General features: G+C 38.9%; 1 protein-coding gene across 1 annotated transcript in view; it reads left to right on the forward strand.

Annotated features, from left to right (window-relative positions):
* Nucleotides 1–1628: 1628 nt before the first annotated feature.
* SLC9A9 (solute carrier family 9 member A9) overlaps nucleotides 1629–19910 on the forward strand; it is a 172197-nt gene continuing 153915 nt past the window's right edge. The window contains exons 1-4 of the mRNA XM_079314715.1: nucleotides 1629–1956; nucleotides 6776–6978; nucleotides 9826–9903; nucleotides 10501–10577. Coding sequence (XP_079170841.1) covers nucleotides 1782–1956; nucleotides 6776–6978; nucleotides 9826–9903; nucleotides 10501–10577 — 533 coding nt within the window. The 5' untranslated portion in view covers nucleotides 1629–1781. The remainder of the gene's footprint in view (nucleotides 1957–6775; nucleotides 6979–9825; nucleotides 9904–10500; nucleotides 10578–19910) is intronic.

The raw sequence follows: 19910 nt of genomic DNA on the forward strand, positions 1-19910 counted from the left end.
GACTCACAAACTTGAGGTCACTGTCATTTCCTAATTGTGAATATGAAAACCAAATCAAGTCTTTATTCTTTTCTCCTCTATGAAAGTTAATAGCCTTGGTTATTTGACTAACTTTTTTTTAAACAGTTGCATTAATTGTATAATGAAATTGCTACACCAAATTCTCTTACATTATTTTTTAATTCAAAATACAGTATTGAATAAGTCTGAAAAATACCAGTTAGCATCATTATCCTTGCTTAAAATTGTTGCACAATTAATTAGTTTGGGAGGTGTCATCTGTTTTCTGCCAACTTTGCATCTCACAGAGGGTCCCTTGAAAATTAGTTCAGAAATACAGTTTTGACTTAAAAACCCTGACTGTGTTTGCAAATTATATAGTAAACCTATGAAAAGAAGGAGAAAATGAGGGAAACACAAAGGAGAGAAAGTAGTGAAACATGTAGAGAACAAAGTGAAACCACTGATAGAATTTGAAGAATATCTGGTAAGCATAGAAAAAGCATTCATTAAAAAAGAACTAGAAGTAAAATAATTTTCTTACAAAGTGAAAGAAAAAGGGGAAACCTCTAAAGGGCATGAAATTTGCTTATGCAGAGGACAGAACTGATTGATTATTGAAAAAAATATATTTAGATTGATTGAAGAAACAGTGCCTCCCCAGGAACACTCTGTTATGAGCTATGGCCCCAAAGTTACTGAGAGTATGTACAGTTGGGTATTCCTGGGTTATTCACCTTTGACACCTCCCTGGCTTGGAATGGATTTTTACAGATTAGTTTGCTCCAAAATATATTTGAAAAAAAAAAGAAACAGTTATGAGATTTTAACATCAAATAATGATAAGGTTATAATTTATAATGAGAAGTAGAATTGCTGGTTTTTCTGATGAAGATTAGAGCTTGTTTGAAATTCTCTGTATGCAAATGCATTGTAGCCGTGAGCATTGACAGAAAAGTCCAGGAGTATTTGCCATACACAGAGTTTTTCTACAGTTTTTCTGGCTTAATGGAATAATGAATTGAATAAATCAAAATGTGCAAACAGCAGAAATTATGAAAAGTATATTCCACTGCATTTTATTCAGTTCAATAGGGGGGTTTAAGTACTTCTAATTCCAGGCAATTGTACCCTTGCTTTTTACAGAGATCTGTCTTTTAGCAGGACCAATACAAGTGCCTAAATCTTGAAATCCTTACCCATTTATTTGTTTTCTTCTTCTGTCTTTGCACCACAGTAAAGTGACACCTTTATTCCATGTTATTTACATTTAAACATGGGAAAGTGGGAAAGAGAAAAGGTTGTTAAACTTCCAAAATGTCGTAAAGTTTGTTATGCCATTTTTTTAACATAATATTTTCTATTTTAAACTGTGAAGACAAAATATGACTCCTAGGATTCAGATTGGGCTGTAAACTACAGGAAGAAAACATTATGAACCCACGCTGAGTTTTACAACAGAATTTTAGAAATAGAGAATCTGAGCCTTGGAGGCAATTTGTGAATCCACAGCCAGAGCAAGCGCAGTCCAGCGACACAATCATAACATTAAAAATGAGACAGGGCAGCTTTAAGAGAGAAACAGGAAGCTGTAACTAGAATCCAGCTGAATTCTGAGCTGGGGCACTTTACCATGAGGCTGCAAATGAAACAGATGTGCTTGCTGTGAATTTCTGTAGTGTCTGGAGTTTTTGGACTAAAGGTGACAATACTTTCCTTCCTGCGATTTTTTTTTTTTTTAATTCTTTTATTTTTCACATACTTTCTATAAAGGGAAAGAAATGGAGAAGTTGAAGAAATATGTATCAGTGAAAGATGAAGATCACTTTTATCATCAGGGAGCTGTGGAGCTGCTAATCTTTAACTTCCTACTCATTCTTACAATATTAACAATTTGGTTGTTTAAAAACCATCGATTCCGCTTTCTGCATGAAACTGGAGGAGCTATGCTTTATGGTGAGTATAAATTCAAGTGCCAGCATAGCATCAGACTAGTTGCATATTTATGCTCAGGCACTTGAGATCAAGTGCTGACAAAGCTCAGAAATGTGCTGAATTAAATGTCATCAGCTCCATAAGTGTATGGTAAAATAATGACTGGCCAGCATCTCCCCTGAAGTGGCCAGAGGCCACCTTGATGGGGGAGCTGTGAGGAGCTGGTTATCCTCAGCATGCGCATTCTGCTCCTCTGTGGTCAGAGAGCAGAGATGGGGAGTTTGCTGTTTACAAAAACAGTTTGCTTGGGTTTTTATAGCATTCAAAGCTGTTAGTCTAAGGAGCCTTGTGGATACAGACATGTTGTCTAATAAAGTTTAAATGATCCTGAGAGCTTTCTTTTGGCTTTGCTCTGTGCCTTTGGAAAACACTGAACAATGTGTCTCAAGTTTACTCTCAATGCTGTCATTGTAGAGGAACTTTAGTTTGCCTGTCTAGTTCTAATCTCTTATGAAGCTTTGCCATGTTGCATTTCGCTCTCACACAGAACTTTCTGCAATGTCCCCTAAGTACTCTCTGGCTTAATGGCAGACACTCAGACATGGAATGATTTCTCTTGTCATTCTCTTAGTGCTGTTTCACTGAGACTCCACTGCTATAAGATACATACAGGAGGGCAAACTGTCAACATGGAAGATAGAAATCAACAGCTCAGTCATTATCTGAGTGACAGCCTGTTCTGACACATTCTGTGCACACCACATCCTCCAGCAGTGTAATACCCAAAACTGATTGTGTTAAAATGGGTGCTTCTACTGCAGTAGCTTCCTTCTCACTATTATGCTGTTTGCCATGTGCAGCTGATGGCATTTTCTGAAAATTGGCAAAAGCCAATCCAACAGAAATGAAACATGGGAGAATACAACAAAACAAAACAAAAAATAAGTAAGTATGGAATTAAAGCTTTATTTGTCATTGGGTTCTTTTTTGCTGCCTGCTCAGAACATACTCTGCACATCATGAGGATAACCTGCTCATGAGAATATTCTTTTGATTGGTTAAGAGATCAGTGTTCCAGCAGGTCAGAGCTTTTGAATTATTAAACCATTCCTCATGATAGTTTATTTACAATCTCTTTAGTCTTGCATTATTTATAGTAACCTTCAAACAGGAAAAAAAGCTCATCTGTACAATCCAAAAAGGTAATGATGTCCTTCTTATCCTTCAAAATTTTGGATATGGGTGTATTATTACCATGGAATGGCAATATTGAAAAGAAAGTGAAATTTCAAAGGTCTTAAGAGAGGTTGTCAGATCAAAAGGCAACAACTTTGGGAGAAAATCATCATGACTCCAAGCACTGACAGTGGGACAAGTTCTGCCCTCACTTAATTTCATCTTTCCTATTCAAACAATTGATTTCTACCTTTTCTGCACAAAAAGAGGTCCCAGTCCTTACAGTTTGCTTTGCTCCACTCCATTGAGATATTTATTAGGTATGTGGATAGCAATACAATGAACTGATAATTTGGCTTCAAGTGATAGGATATGGTCACTTATTGCAGAGTGTGTCCCACAGGATGACAGGTGGGTCCATATTCCTCAGCTGTGCCCACAGGGCAGTAGCAGTGAGAGGACAGGGAAGGCAAAATATGAGGAACACCAGGGGAAAAAACAAACATAGAAAGACAAAACCAGGAAGTTTTACAGTAACTGCAAAGTGCTGAACAGCCACAAATTGAACACAGCCTGATAGAATGTTCTATTTAAAGTAGAGAACAGATGATAGGGTGGGTTGCCTTTTTTTTGCATAGGTTTTGTAGGAAAATTCAGTTTTAGGCTGAATAGTTCCAGCTTAAAAATAAATAAATAAATAAATAAATAATCTGCCATACTGTCCATTTAGAAATTTGAATAAATGAGGTGCGTTAATTTTTTTTATCAAACCAATGGTTCATCAATAAGTATAGCGATATTTAATTTTAAAATCTTTCTACAAAGAAAAACAAAAAAAAACCCAAATGCATTTTGAACCATGCAGAATTAATTCACAAGAATCAATTCAACATTATTTCACAAAGTATATATATATATATATATATATCTAGCAAGGCACTTAGCTTGAAAGCATTTAAAGATACAAATTGTTTTGAGACTAAACTGAAAAATCACAAACAATGAGGAAGAACACAGGCTTACCTGTTCATTTATTCACTCATTCATTCATTTTCCTGAGTCTCAGCAAGTTTCTTTGCACATTGTAGTTGGGTTTGATAAACAAACCACAAAACTCAGCTAAATTCCTGATGTCTGTTCATCAGGGAGACAGGTGGGTGTGAGAGTTTCCTATACAAGAGCACACTCAGGAATAGTGTGGGAGATGATCTACACCAGCACTGATGAAAACAAAGCCATGTGCCAGGGATCAGAGCAGGTGACACCTCTCCTAACAGCAGGGTGTTACCCCTAAGTGCTGGAGAGGACACAAAAAGCCAATAAACACCAAAGTGCCTGTAGCTACCTCCTGTAAGCCAGATATCTTTAAATGCCCCAGTCATAAACCCTTAGGTACCAAATTCCCCATATAAGTGTAAGCCATGGCTCTTCACAGTGCAGCAATAGTCCAGAGCTACACAGTGACAAACTGAGAGCAAATATCCAAATTCCTCCTTCTCCCCAGAGCTCAGGTATCAGGCTCACATAGAGGCACCACCACTCAGCTCTGAGTAAAGAGACTGAAACACACTTGCAAATAGGCAGCCAGAATTGAACTCCAACAACAAAAAAACCAAACCAGTATTAAACCAAGCTGTGCCTTTTATATGGGAGGTTAATTATCAAATTTAAAGTGAAATTGTTCTCAGCTTGAGTAATTGTCACCCCTAGGAAGAGGGTGGTACCCCCTAGGTGGAGTTGAGGCTGGTTGCAGAGGTACCAGCCTTCAGCTTTGTGCTCCATGGCATTAGTTGGTCAGACTGGATGGAAAACATAAAAAGGCTGAATGACAGAAGTGCCATTGTGGTGCTGACATCAAATGGCTTTGGTTGCAGTGCTTAGAGGTGTTCAGCAGGTTTGAGGGGACAGGTTCTGACAGGTGTGCAGAGGGAAAGCTGGCTCACAGGAGCCCTTTGCAGCCCTTCTGAGCACCCCATTCTGTGTGTTTGGAGAGAGGCACACTCAGTTCTGGATTTGGCTTTGGTGCAGGTGTCCAATGCTGAGCACTATGATTCTTACACCTTCTAAATCCAGTATGGCCCTTGTGATGTAACTGTAGCTGCTTTCTGCTGGTGTGTTCTGAGTATCCCTATTTCTCACAGGCAGAAATTGATGGAACAGGTCCCAGAAAGATGAATCTCTGAACCTCAGTAAAACACAGGATTTCACTGTCATCCTGATTACAACATTCACAATGAAGAAATGGTGGAACTCAGAAGACAGTATCACAAATGTGGGGAAATCACAATCAAGGCAGAAACTGACATTTTTTTTAGTGGTGGGGTGAAGAGAGGAATATCATTCTTGAGACAAATAAATTTGAAAGAAAATCTTAAATATTTGGAAAAATCAAGTAATGACTAAACACTGCATCCCCAAATGTTATTACTATGGAAAGCATTCAACAGCTGACTAGATGAAATCCTGAGGAAAGAACATTCATGTTTCACTCAGGAGTTTGGCACGGTGACTTTAAAAATCCCTCCAATGGTCACATTTATGACTAACAATTTTATCCTTCTTCCACTGAAGAACTTGGAAAACCTGCATTGCCTTCAGCTGAAACATGACTGAGCTGTAGTTAGAGTGAGATTTTGCTGCAAGATCTCACTTCAAAGGAGAGTGAAAACTTTTTTTAAAAAAATCTGTAACGTTAGTGACACCCTTTTCTGTATCAATGCTGGATTTAAATGTGCTTAAAGCACTTTTTGAATACTCTTTTTCTGCCGGTGTCCTTGCACAGGCTTTGGTGAATGTCTACAAAATATTTCTGTTACCTGAGCAGATTAAGTAATACCTGGTAATAGAAGTGTATCAGAGGCTATAGTTTAAAACATTGAGTCATAAGGACAAAAATGGTAAAGGAAGCCTGTAAGTTTTCTTCTCCAGAAAATGAAAAATATCAAGTCTTGTTCAAGCATCAAATTAAGCTGAATTTTTAATGTATTTTAAATTGAATTTAAAAATTAAATATGTGATTCTTCTAGAGGAAACCTAATAAAATTAAGCTGGAAACCCTGACAGTTTTAACTAATGAATGGTTTCCTGGTTTCTGACTCATGATTTGGACATCTGGGCTGACCACTGCCAAAGTCATGTTTCATAGCTGCACATGCAGCACTTGCTTCCCTTTACTTGTACATACTTTCCCCTAACATTTTGAGAAATTCTGTCTTTTACTATAGCTAGATTTATTATCTGATTTATTGCATAATGCTGTGTCAGAGTTTTGTCCCCACAAATGAAGTCTGTAAAAACCCAACAGCACAGCTGATCTTTATATGCTCAGTTCAGCACAAGAGTTGTGCAGGCATCTCCCTGCTCTAAATAACATTGAAAATGCAGTTGATGAGAAACTCAGCTAATTGTTATGACAGCAACTGGATCACAAAAATAGAATATGACTGTGCATATGTCAAACCAACATCTGCATTCTAATGAAATGACCATTTTGGAAGAATATTTTGTGATCATCCCTGAAGTGTTGAGAGAGGTTCTGTAAATGTAGGAATACTGTAAAGGTCTCCTAGCTTAGGCAGAGCTAATTTTTCTCTAAATGTGCAGCATCAAATACTTAAAAGTACTTGAAAATCTTTCTTTTTTTTTTTTTTTTTTTTATCTCCAGGCCTTGTAATGGGACTAATTATACGTTATGTGACAAAATCACCAGATGTTGAAAGTGGGACTGTTTATGAATGTGAGAAGTTGAAATCTGGGCCATCCACTCTGCTTATTAATATAACTAATCAAGTCTACGAATATCAATACAAAAGAGAGATCAGCCACCACAATGTCAATGGTCACCAGGGCAATGCAATGCTTCAAAAGGTAAAACCTATCTTATTTTTCTCTAAATTAAGATATTGTAAATTATTTATTTTATTTTCATGCTTGAGAGAGGAAAACAAGATTCAAATTAAAATGAGACAGAGTCTACTCTGAATTTAGGGTGGGCAAGGTGAGGAAGAAGAACAGTAAAAGAAAGGAAGTGTGGTGGAACCCTGACCATCATTTATCTCCAAGCTGCATTCACAGAATGATTGCTTCAGCTGTTTCAAATGACAGTCCCAGCTCCTGCAGACACTGAGTTCATTGCACACACAGCTGTTAATTTGGATTTATTGCCACTAAACCTTTATAAACACCACTGATATCTTTATTTTTCCTGAGTCTTCCAAGTAACTTTCTCTGGCACGATAATGCAAGGGGAGGTACCTCCTGTGGATGACACAGGAAACTGCAAACTCTAAACATTTTACAAAACACAAACTTGTAAATATATTACAAACTTGTAATACTTAATGTACATTTAAGTTCATCACAGCATTCTGATACATTCTTCCACTCCTGCAGTGGTCCTTAGTAGGGACTTCACTGCCATGGGGAGATAGCACTGGGACAACTCAGGCTGGGTACAAAAAGGGAAGTGTGGGAGAAAATTTGTAGTCTTTCACAATGTCATGGTCTTTTTTCCGGTATATAACAAAATATTTTACTTTGTCAGTACAGTCTTTCCCTACCCATGAAATTTTGCTTCTTGTAATGTTCATTTTTATCAAAATGGCACTGGAGTGCAGAGACACTTTCTAAAACCTGGGTTTTGTACTCAAAGACATTGTATATTCACATGAAGCTCCTAAGCCCTTATCAGTGGCTTTTTACAATACTGCAATGTATTATTTTGCTTTTTTCCAAGTATTATTGTTTGCCTAGGACAGTAATGCATGATCCTGTGTGTTACACATTTTTTGTTAGGAAAACTTTTAAGTTATGTTTAGAATGTACAATGGGAAGCTCAGCAGAATTAGGATTTAACCATCTGCTCAAATTTCCTGCTGATGCAGCACCATTGTGTGCCTGTCTGCTGTTACTGCCAGACTTGCCCTTCTCAGAAAGAACTCGACTGTCAAGGACCATTAGAGTTGTGGTGGGTGGAGACAGGAAAACACTGTGGCAGTCAGACTAGTCAGGTTTTGCTGAATCTCCATCCTTTTTCCTGCAAGTTGATTGCAATTGCAGCTTTGTCTTAGTCAAAGTGCATGTTTAGTTTCCAGTGCATATGGACTAATCCATTACATTCAATCATCCTCATTAGACCTGGCACTGGAGCTGACTCAGGAGAAAGGAGGAGCAATGACTTGCACTGAAATTTCTCTTACCCTTACAGGGAACTGCCTGATCATGTTTCCATAGTCTCACTTTCCTGGAAAGCTCTTTAAAGTCTCAACTTTAAATTATCGGAGAGATCTCAGTCTGCCTGGATTTTCACTTGTTTTTCCTTTAAAATTACCTGGTAGATGCCCTTTTGAAAAGAAAATAAATAAAAAATGAGAGGAGGATGAATTCAGCTGTATTTAGGAGACAATAACAATGCCTGGCAGCCTTCCTGACTGGCAAAAGCACAAATGTAAAAAACAGAAAGCATGATCACACCAGTTCTGGGTTTTGTAGAACTGTAATTCCCTTTAGACTTCTCTAAAAGCATTTACTTAGCCTTTTATCAGAGAGAATAGATTGTGCCATGACTTACAAACATGTATTCTTCAGAACATAATTTTGAATAATAAAACAATGCAGTCAGCATTTCTGATGCCCACACAAAAAAAATATTTTAACATATCTGCTGAATGAATTCCAAAATTAAAATTTGAGAATGTTAGTTCATAAATGAAGAAAATCCTTTTTCCATCAGGTTTTCAATGATGGTGCCAGCACAGCTAATGTTGCTGGCAGATTATTTGGCTATATTTTTTAGCTTTATAACTTAAAGTGAGCAGGATGGAAAAAAGTCTCAGCTCTCACTTCCTGTTTATTGAATCAAACTGTGTGTTAGTAAGAAGGCAGAAGAAATTTTGTAGGCAGGTCTTACTCTTTTGAAGGAAAATAATTTAGAATATTGTAGCCTTAAAGTATCACTTCATCTGAAGAAAGGAGCTGCAAGCCTTTGCACTAATTACCTCCTCTCTTAAAAGTATTGATATAATATAGCCCACTGACAGAACACTAAGCAGTATACAGGCTTATTCAAGTTGAGGGTTTTTTTGTCTCCAGCAATGCTGTAATTTTAAAGAGAATTCTATTCTATTGAAAGCTATTTGTAATGAATTGCAATGGCTGAGCAATGTCCTTGATTTTTCTCTGTGCCAGAAGTTGAAGGCCAATATGATCAGTGCACTTCCTCATCCTAAAATCCTCTCTTTTAATGGCTGTTTTATAAATCATTTCCTCCAAAGGAAATGTTACACTGGTTTTGGTGGTGTAGGCATTTTATCACCCTTCTGCACATGCAGAATTGAGGCACAACACTGCTGATGTGTCTTTCCTGGAAGTGGCAGGTGATCCATGTCTGAACCAGGAGTTATGTCATGGGACTGCCAAGTTGGATGTCTGGTAGGGCAGCTGCTGGCACAGGTAACACTGCTTTTATGTGTTCCCTGTAATGTAGCACCTGACTGATTTCCTTCTTGAAGGAATACTTTTCAAGCAGTAATCTGCATCTATAAGCTGTAAGGAACTACGTATTTATACTTGCAAAAAAATCAACTCAGAATAATCCTGCTAACAGTGGAGGTGAGCCTGAGATCAGTTCTGATAAGAAGATACAATTAAAAACTATCATATCAAATTCAATGCTACTTTATTTGTCCTTACCCTCTCCTTTGTCCTTCCTGGCAGATGACCTTTGATCCTTCCATCTTCTTCAACATTTTGCTGCCTCCCATTATATTTCATGCTGGATATAGTTTGAAGAAGGTATGTGTCTTTTCCTGGTGTGACAAAAGGGACTGAGTGTGGCTGCTGCTCTGTAGACCCAACAGGCCAGTGACAGAGGACAGGGTCAGCCATAAAATAACAATTTTACTGGAAGGACTTGTCAGGAATGGATTTAAATGAATGATTCATGGCCCTCATTCTGCTCCCTTTCTGTCCCTGTGCAAAGGTCTGAGTGTGCAGCTTATAACACTTAGGCCTCCCTGTTTTCAGAGAGACCACTTAGAATGCTGTGAACTGCAGGCAGGAACAGACTGTTTCATATCCTGCCTGATCAGGACTTTGTTCAAGGGATATGATACCATTTGAATCAGGTGCTTCCAATGTGAACTTCTGCTGTGACCCTGAAACATTTGGCCACATACATAAAAAAGAGGGAACTTTGATGGCATTCCACCAGGGAAAAAAAAAATTAAACAACTTCAAGTTGTATTTTCCAAAATAACTGAAGTAGCCAATATTGCTCCATCTTCTATATGTGTTGCAACAAATGGCACTTCTAGATGTGTTTCTACATGGTCTGAATGCTTTTTTATTTACTATATAACAAAGGACTTTCTTTCCAACTTTTCTCCCCAGAGACATTTTTTTCGTAACTTAGGATCAATTTTAGCCTACGCCTTTTTGGGAACTGCCATTTCCTGCATTGTCATAGGGTAAGTGATTGACTTCTGCTATTATCACATGCTTGGTGTTTCTTTCAATTAACAACTAAACTGTAAAGAGAATTGCAGACCCTGCATGGTCAATATACTTAGCAACTGGTGTATCAGGTACAGTAATTCCTTCTCAAGGAATGCTGAGATGGAAGAGGCAAAACCCATGGATAGCCAAGAACTGTCCTAGGCATTGAGAAAACTGTGTTCTTCCTTTTTGGTCTATGACTGGTGTAAGCATGAACACTCCAGGGCTTTAACCATCTGTCCTGAGAAATAAGACTGTTCTCTCAATTGACATTCCGTGCTTCTAACTGGAATTTCTTCTAGAAAAGGGCAGATCTCTAACAGTAAAGGAAGGACTTTAAATCTCAGCGGCAGTAGGAATAGATACCTCCTGGCAAGTATGTAAAATAACTGCAGTCATTTCAAAGGCTATGTGAAATTTGTAATTGAAGATCACATGAAAAGCCTCAGTCTGGAACTATGTGTGAATTGAGCCTGGCTGTGACTAAATGGCTTCTACAAAAAGAGGAAGGAAAAAAAGCAGAGTGGCAAAATATCCTGTTTTATTTCCAGACCTGCTTAGGGAAAAAATTCTAGTTCTGTGCCAAAATTTGCCTAACTAAAGAAAATATTTGCTACTCAGAAGTGGATTATATATTTCCAGGAGACATGGTGTGAAAATTCTGTTTGTCTGTGTGATTAGCTCACTCAAAATTAAACAAAACATTTCAAAATCCTTTTGGACCTTAAAATTTCAAGGTTTTAATAATATTTATGAATATCACACAGACATTTCAGCTCTCACAATCTGGGAAAATTCCTGATGGAGTTGAAAACGAAGGAGCAGAGTTGGACTCTGCAGTGAGGTCTTGCTGCAAGGAGCAGGGCACTGCTCCCAGTTCAGCCTGAGCATCACTGCCATCCCCTGGCATCTCTGTGCTGGGCACTTGCAGGGATAGCTGAGCTGCCTCAGTCTGGGGAGGTGATGGAGCAGTGCTGCAGGGAAGTCAGTCTTGCTGAGAGGCCCTGCTCTTGCTGGTATTGTGCAGAGTTAAATTGGCAAAAAGTCACAGAACTCTGGTTCAGGCATTAGCCTAGGAAGCACAATATAATTTGTAGGCCTTATTTGAGGGTCTGGGCTGTAGAACTCTGAAATGTACATTTACTCTCTGCATGATATGGAAAGGTATGTGGAAAAATCTCAGGTATTGTTGAGGGTGCTTGAATTTAAAACTGGTCAAGGTTCTGTACCTATTGACAGCAGTGTCAAGTTATAGAAGCAGTTAAATTTTTTTATGTCTGTCTTTCCCTTTCATTATAGTAAAGATGTATGTACTGCATCATGGTATAAAGTCCTTACTGGCTTTATTAGGTGATGGAACTTTCTCCTTTATTGTCATTTTAATAATAGTAAAATACATGAATGACCTATAACTTCAACTATTATTTTATGGATATGTCATCATATCTATCTTGATATCCTAGATTCCTAATAATCAAACTTAGTAAGCATAAATCACTGGAGGCACTGTGGTATTACAAGTTTTGCAAGCCATGGTGGCTCCAAGTGCCAGGAAAATTTAGATTCTGCAATCAAAGTATGATCATCTTCTGTGCTGAAACACAAAGGATTGTAAACTTCCAATGTGGCTGTCTCCCCTTCATCTAAAAAAAAACCCACTGAACATCTATGGGCTCAGGAAAAAGGATGCCTTCCATTTCAGACCCAAAACTGTAACTACAGGAGGCATTGTGCCATGTGTCCTATTTATTAGATAGGAAAAGCTTAATCTCACTTTTCTTTCTGAAATTTTGCTTTCCTCAAGAAATGGCACTTCATCACTTCCTGAAGTTCACAGCTTGGACAACTACATCACTCATATTTTCCCCCTGTCTTTATTTGCATTAACATACCTACAACCCTTGTTCTTGTTTCTTTCATACTCATGTATGGCATAGAGAGCACCCCTTAGATTGAAATTAGAAACTTAGGAAAAAATCTATATCCAAACAACAGTTTGAGCCACATGGTAGCACATTTCTGAGGTAACAGTGGTTCCAGATCTCAGTAGGACTCTTCCTGTGCTTCCTGTCTCTTGTCTCAGCTTTTCAACATAAACCAAAGCCAATGGATCTGTGAGACTGCAGGAAAGTATTAGGGTTGTCCAGTCCAGTAATGCTTTTAAATATGCATTTAGTTTATGACTCTGACCTTTCCCCTTGCAAATGGAAAATGCCAAAGCAGCTTTGATAAGTTTGTTAAAATAAACATAATATATTTATTGAATTTAGCCTTTATTCCAAATACGTTTTTTCCCGTATCCATGCAATTTTACCTAAAACAGAATAAATGCAGATAGAATCTACTACATGAAGTTCCTACTAGGAACAACTCCTACTAGCAATTCAGCATTCAAGCCCAAAGTCATGGATAAGTCAGAAAAGTCAGAAAACCTTAAGGTAGAGAGTAGTAAGCTCTGGGCCTTTCACTGTGTTCTTGCACAAACCCACAGCCCCCACTGGAGTCACTGCAGAGAAGGCAGTAATATATTCAAAGCAGGGCTTGTGTGAATGTGAACCATGTTTGCATAATGTACATGTCAGGATAAGAAGGAGATAATGACTGCACGAAGAAGAAAGATGATATGAAAACTTCACTGAAGGGAATGAAAAGTAATTCCTAAAAGAAAAATATGTCCTAAGAGAGAAAGGGTGAAGAACTAGGTACTGCTACAAAAGAAAGGGCAGAACCCTGAGGTACTTCAAGGCTACATTGCTACAGACAAATATTTTGTGCACAGGTATGATCCAACATGTTCTTTCTTCTCGTTCTATGAGCACAACACTCACATATGCAGCACCTCAGCATCCACAAAGCTCTGGGTGTCTGCAGCCTCTCCTGGGGCTCTGCTGCTGCTGCTGCTGAGTTACACAGCTCTGTGTGAACCCTCCCTGAAGTGCCAGGGCACAGCCTGGAACAAAGAAGGACCAGGCCTCTCTTTGTCAACCAGAAACAGCTGGGAAATATCATTAATAAAGAACAGAAACATCATTTGGATTTGCTGCAAACTCTTAGAGTGCTAAAACGTTGCCATGGAACACAGGGATACAATGGTGCCTGTCTGCTCTTTGTGAGTCTTTGCTTTTGTGTGAAAGGCCTCAAGAAAGAGGAGCTGTGTGGAATTTGAGTGAAAAGGCTATAATCAGATATCCCCACTGAGGGTGGGGGAAGGAGGAGTAAGAGAGATTGTTTTTTTTAGTGAAGATTGTGCCAAAACGTACGTGCTTGCAGCTAAGTACTGCTCTAAGGAATGCCTGCCCATATTAGCTGTAAGACTGTCCTCAGCCATTTAACACACATGAAAGACATAAAGCTTTCCCAGCAGAGCAAAATTATGCCCTTTGCACAAAACCTGACTAGCAAGGATCCATGCAGAGAGATCCCAGGAGGGAAAGGGGAAATTCTCCCTCTCCAAGCCCTATTGACTGTAGAATTGCTGAAGTAGCCCCCTTCACAGTGAACAGTCTGCTCACTCCAGATCTGCATGACAAACCATCATATAAGATCCAATCTTTCAACAGATCTTTTCTCAGTGGTTCCAGCTTCCCATCTTCTGAAGAGTGGTGTGGAGTACCTCTGGGATAGCTGTTCCAGTCTTAACCACCCTCACTACAAAGACTATCTTTCTGTTTATCCAGTTGGAATTTCCCTTGTTTCACCTTGTAACTTTTGCCTCACATCCTTTCCCTATGCAGCCTTAAGAAGGTGGCTTCATGTTCTCTGTGCTCACCTGAAGACAGCACTTAGCTCCACTCCCATCTACATGAGAGAGATCACCTTGTCTCTTCTCATACACCACAGCCCTCAAATTATCCTGGTGGCTCTCTGCTGAGCTGTCCCCTGCACTGGAGTCCAAACTCAAACACTTTTTTCCACATGTCAGCTCCCAGGTGCCAACAAAAGACTTCATGGCTTTTCTTGGTTTGCTCCCATGAGCACAGTGTAGTTTGCAGTCATAGTTGCTCTTGTGAAGTCTCTCTCTGGTTGTGCTCCATTTGCAATCCCCCAGGACTCCAGGGATTTTCTGAACACACTTGTGTAGCCAGCCATGCCTCTGTGGGACTGCTGCATAGGGTTGCTCTATTTTCCACAGGTACCTCACAATTTGTGTATTGTGACCATTGTAAACTGAAGCACCACTGAGCAGATGCTGCTCAGTGAGTGCAGGAAAAGTGGGCTGCTGAAGTATTAAATTAACATCTGCCTCTTGCCTTTTTTTATTTTCCACATCTTAGGAAGAAGCAGGGAGAAGGACCTAATGCAAACTTCTGCAAGGAATAGTGCTCTCTTCCCTTAGATTCTATTTTTAATAAACTGTGCTTGGGTGCATATTCCAGAATTGATGTCTGTCATAGATATTTTCTATTTTGGTAATGAAAGAGTGCTTAAGTATTTGGAAGAATCTTGAGACTGTGGTAACAACTTATCAGAGCAACATATTGAGTGGCAGAGGGTGTAGAAATATTCGCATTTTTCCCCCTCTTGAAATCCTTTTGACTTCTTTGATGAGCATTCTCAGTGGCAGCCAGGGCCAAAATGCCTATGCACAAGAGCACTGACATCATTAAGCTGGTCTTATCTGAGATTATTTATTTGGTTTCACTTGGGTTCTCTCGAATTGCAATGCCAAAACCACATTTTCAATATTCAGAATGCAGCATGTTTGCAGCCACTTACTCATATTTTTCCAGCCTGTCTACTATGTTTGGCAAGGCCTGATTTTTCTGGAATTTAAACCTCAAATAACAAATGTGTTTACAGAAAATGTAGGCCGAGTTTGATCTGTCTTTGTGGCTGCAGTGAGAATTTTGCTTGAATAAAGCTGAGATTAAACATGGGGTCTGGATCAGAAAAAGCAGATTAATTGTAGTTTTGAGCAAGTAAAGTTACGAGCTGCAAATAATTGATAATAGTGGTGTTAGGAAAATTCATTCCAGGATGATCCCTATTTTAAGAGGAAAGATGTTGGTGTTTTTATGAGCTGCTCAGTTTGCACCTTCTCTGGCTGGGGAGACAGGGCTTCTCCATATTTCAGTGGGAGCCACAGGTGGCTAGTTTGGCTCAATTCATTCCAGTACATCTGCTGGATTTACAGTAACCATGTCAGATCATTTCATGGCGATCAGTGCTCAAAATTCAACTTCTAATTAAAAAACTTCATAGAACCAAAGTATTTCTTTTGTGCATCTGTGTTTAACTGCAGTGACTAACAGTTTGGACAAAGTCTCTCTGACATTTAAATTCAAGTGTGAGGAATAAGTCATCATACTTGATTCTCACAGGCAGTCAAGAATCCTTTCCTTTGCCATTTCTCACCATTCTACAAATGAATATTCAAATGCTGTTTGCATATGGTTGCTAAATGCTGACACTACAGTAATACAACATAATAAATATAATTAATTTAATAGAATATAATATATTGTAATATAATCAACATATACTCTCTAAATTCTTTCTTTTAAAAACTGAATGTTAAATAGTTTTACTTGAAAACCAGAACAATTTTTTGTTCTTGTTTCTGTACGTAGATATATACACGTATAAGTAATTTTTTTTAAGAGAAAAAGGAGTATCAAGAATATCAAATACCAATCCAGGTATTTTTGTTGATCATGAGATTAGATTATTTTTGATCATAACTTTTTATGAAAGTAGACATTCTCCATTCAAATATCTGTGGTATCAAGATTCCACCTTCACATGAAATTTTTTTCTTTATTCTGAACTGTACTGTTAGGGCAGTCCCTCTTTGTGCCTTCTAAAGAAGGATGGCTTGGGCTGAATTAATAACATTATTGCTCAAATGCAACACTAGCAAGAAAGGTTCAACCTTCCTTAGCACAGTTTACCTGGGTAAGACACAGGCTGACATAACTGTCCAGTCAGGAATTTAGTTTTGTCATTGTTACATCTACCCAAACATTATTCTAAAAGGAGACACCTACCCAAAAGCTTCAGCAGGCAGCAGTTGTGGTTACTGAGCTCTGCAAGACTGGGGGTATTTTTTTTATCTTTGTAAGTGTTTTGGTGGTTTGGCAGAGGCTAGAGGGGAGTTCAGTGAGGCTTGGGGTGTGTTTATTGCTTTCTGCCGGAAGCAGAATGGAAAATACAAGTGGGGTCTGCTGATAGGGAACAGCACTGATCTTGTAATCTGGCTGCTCTTGCTCACTGGAGGGCTATGCATAGACTTTACAGCTTGGAAATGAAACACTTGTAGCTATGTGCTCCAGCAGAGCAAAGCCAAATGGTTTTTGGCTTGAATTTACTGTGCGGCGCTGAGGGATTCTTCTGGATTTTGGAACTGTTTCTGCAAGGGAAAATGGGGCCAAGTTAAGGGTAACAAAAATCAAAATCTCTGTTACAGAGCTCTCCATAAACAAAGCAAATACTATTATAAGGATTATCTGCTGCTGCACCAGCTAAACACATACCTTTCAGGTGATAATTTTGTATTAATTTAGGCTTAATTTGTGTGCAACTAATATTTTTTCAAATTAAAATACTGTTTTATACTTCATGTTCCCATCAAATGACACATAAAAACCCCCAGGTCCATCTTTCCTCCACATACCACTTGCAAATGGCAAATGCTTTATCTCCCCACAAGCAAGAATAAAAGCTTTCTTTTTGGTACAAACAGAAACTGGTAAGGGGGAGTGTTAAACTATCTTAGTGCTGTAGAAATTAACTGAGGGAGGAAGAGGGAAGATTGTATATAGACCACTTTCCTTCCTCAGTGGTAAAACCCCCTGAACATCAGATGTCTGACTTCAATAATTTCTAACAATCTTTTAAAGCCAGATATTCAGCCTATGAGTGGAAATAAAGATAAAACTAGTAAGAAAACATTCACTGAATATAGTGTAACTGTTGTAAGAGTACAGTGCCTGTGTTGGTATCCCTTTTTGAGGTTTTGGCTGCTTCCATGTCCCATCTTGGAGTGAATGCAGGCATTTTCTTTCAGTTATGAGACAGTATTGTCCCAGTTTTACCTTGACTTGAGAAAACTCAACAGAGATGATTTAGCTGAAAAATCAAGCTAAGTTTCTCAAGATTTCACTAAAGGCAGATGAACACTGAGCCCCATTAGGCAAAGAACTGGTGTTTAGTTGTTAGTGTGCAGCTCAGTTGCCCAGTAGCTTTGACTCTTTGGTCAGTCCAAATTTGAGGTAATCCCATTGCAGTCTGTGGAGTTGCCACCTGCAACTCAGAGCTGCAGTTGCAAAGGGGAGTTGCTCACTTTTGTTCAAAGGTGTTTGGTAAATCCAAAATGGGTTTGTAAAGTGTAAGTTTAGAGAAGCTTGAAAATATACATGCACTGTGATACCTGGGTTGGGGAATTCTGCACAGGGAGTAAAGAGGAAAGAGGCTTCCTCAGAGAACTCAAAGAGTTCTCACAGGTCTAAAAGTTATAAAGTATTTTAAAAAGCACCTCGTACTTGTATGACGTGAAATTATGGATAAGAAGCAGGATTAAATCAAGACACTGATATATAATAGTGTTTCCCAGACCACTGACACCCACACAGAGTGCATGGAAACTTCTAAGAGTATTGTGGTGCCTTCAAGTATGTGTTGCTGCAAGTTCAGCCAGAATTTGTAGCTGTTTCACAATAAGCATCTGACATTGTTTACTGCAGCAGAGCTGATCATGCAGAAAACAGTTTTTCTTGTCATAAACAGATGTGCCAAACAGCAGGGTGTAATTATTTGTATTGTACAGAAGAACCCTTCAGCACACTAAGGAAAAAAATGTATGATAAGGAACAACAAAGGTATGGGGCTGCAGAGACAAACAGGACTTGGAATAGCAGGAGATTAATCTAAAATAAAAAGAATGTTTAATTTGGTATTTGGTACCCAGCAGGTTCTCTGGGAATCGATGAAAAAATTTAAATCATGCGCTCTTCTGAAAAACATGCAAATGACATTTGTTGCAAAACAGGCTAAATACTCAAGTCCAGATATTTCCCAAGAAGAAACCCTATCCTGGAAGGAAGAGTTTGTTTGTGTGGCTTTTGTTTGCTTTTGTGGGGTTTTTTTACAAAGTATCTTCCCAGTTCCCTTGAAGGTCAAGGCTTTAACTGCAGGGATGAATACTCTTGAATAGGACTCCTCATGTCTTCTTCCCTGATATTCATGCATCCTTTAAGAATTAACATGCAATGTTCGTGGCTTCCAAAGATTGCCAGTTCCCTGTTTCTCTGTAGATCATCCATTCACCTGTGCAAATAAAGCTTCCTTGGCTGCAGCATTATCTGCAGTCTCAAATTTGCAAGTCTTCTCTTGCAGTCTTTACAATGACTTTCAGGGAGAACATCTTTACAGAGCTGGTGAAATGGAAAATATTCATTCCCTATGGATCCTGAAATTCACTGCCTTTCTCAGTACATCCTCTTTTTCCAGAACAATTCCGGACTACAGAGGAGATGAAAGCAGAGGGAGGTGCATTGACTCTGATATGTTAGTTCATTTTCCATCTCTTACACATATTTTTCCATATTGCATGAGAAACCTGCACACCAAGCCTGTAACTGGGGAAGCATCTCCAGCTCAGCCTGTGCATTGCTCCAGGCCATAAATACCTGTATGGCTTTGCTAGGTAGTGAGCCAGGCAACCAGTGTGACCCGTATCAGGAGCACATGGACTTGTGAATTGGTTGCAAAGTGCTTTGAGCTGCCTCATTGTGAAAAGTGCAACAGAAATTTAAAGAGGAGGAAAAACCTGTTCCATTACAGTAGCATGGAGCTACCTGCAACCTGCAGTCTCTTCAAACTGACATATTTACTGTTAGAGAGATCAAATGCTGAGCAGCATTGGGAAGTGCACAGGCAGCAAGCAGCTCATTGGAGCAGGAAGAGAGTGGGTGACTGAGTTCTCCTGCCTGTTACCTTGAAAAATTCATAATATGCCAGCTCAAAGGTTGCTTTGTTCTCCCACCCACCACCATTTTACATACCCTGCTTCTGGAGCCAGTTGATCAAATGGTGCTCTTGTATCTAACAAGTCTTTCATGGAGCACAACTGGTTTTGGCCTGAAATGCACTGTAAATACATCAGTTTTCATGATGGCCCTGGGGCAGATGCTGCATTCATTGCAGACAAAACCTGGTCTGGCCAGCTAACCAGATCCTAGACAGTGAGAGGCAGACGACAAAGAGCTTTTCTTCTGATTATTAAGATGACAATAAATCATATAAGGTGTGTCCCTAGTCTTGGCTCTCCTTAATACTGATTTGTCTAAGAAAACTCCATTCCATTT

This window comes from Erithacus rubecula (assembly GCF_903797595.1).
Source record: "Erithacus rubecula genome assembly, chromosome: 11".
Lineage (NCBI taxonomy): Eukaryota > Metazoa > Chordata > Aves > Passeriformes > Muscicapidae > Erithacus > Erithacus rubecula.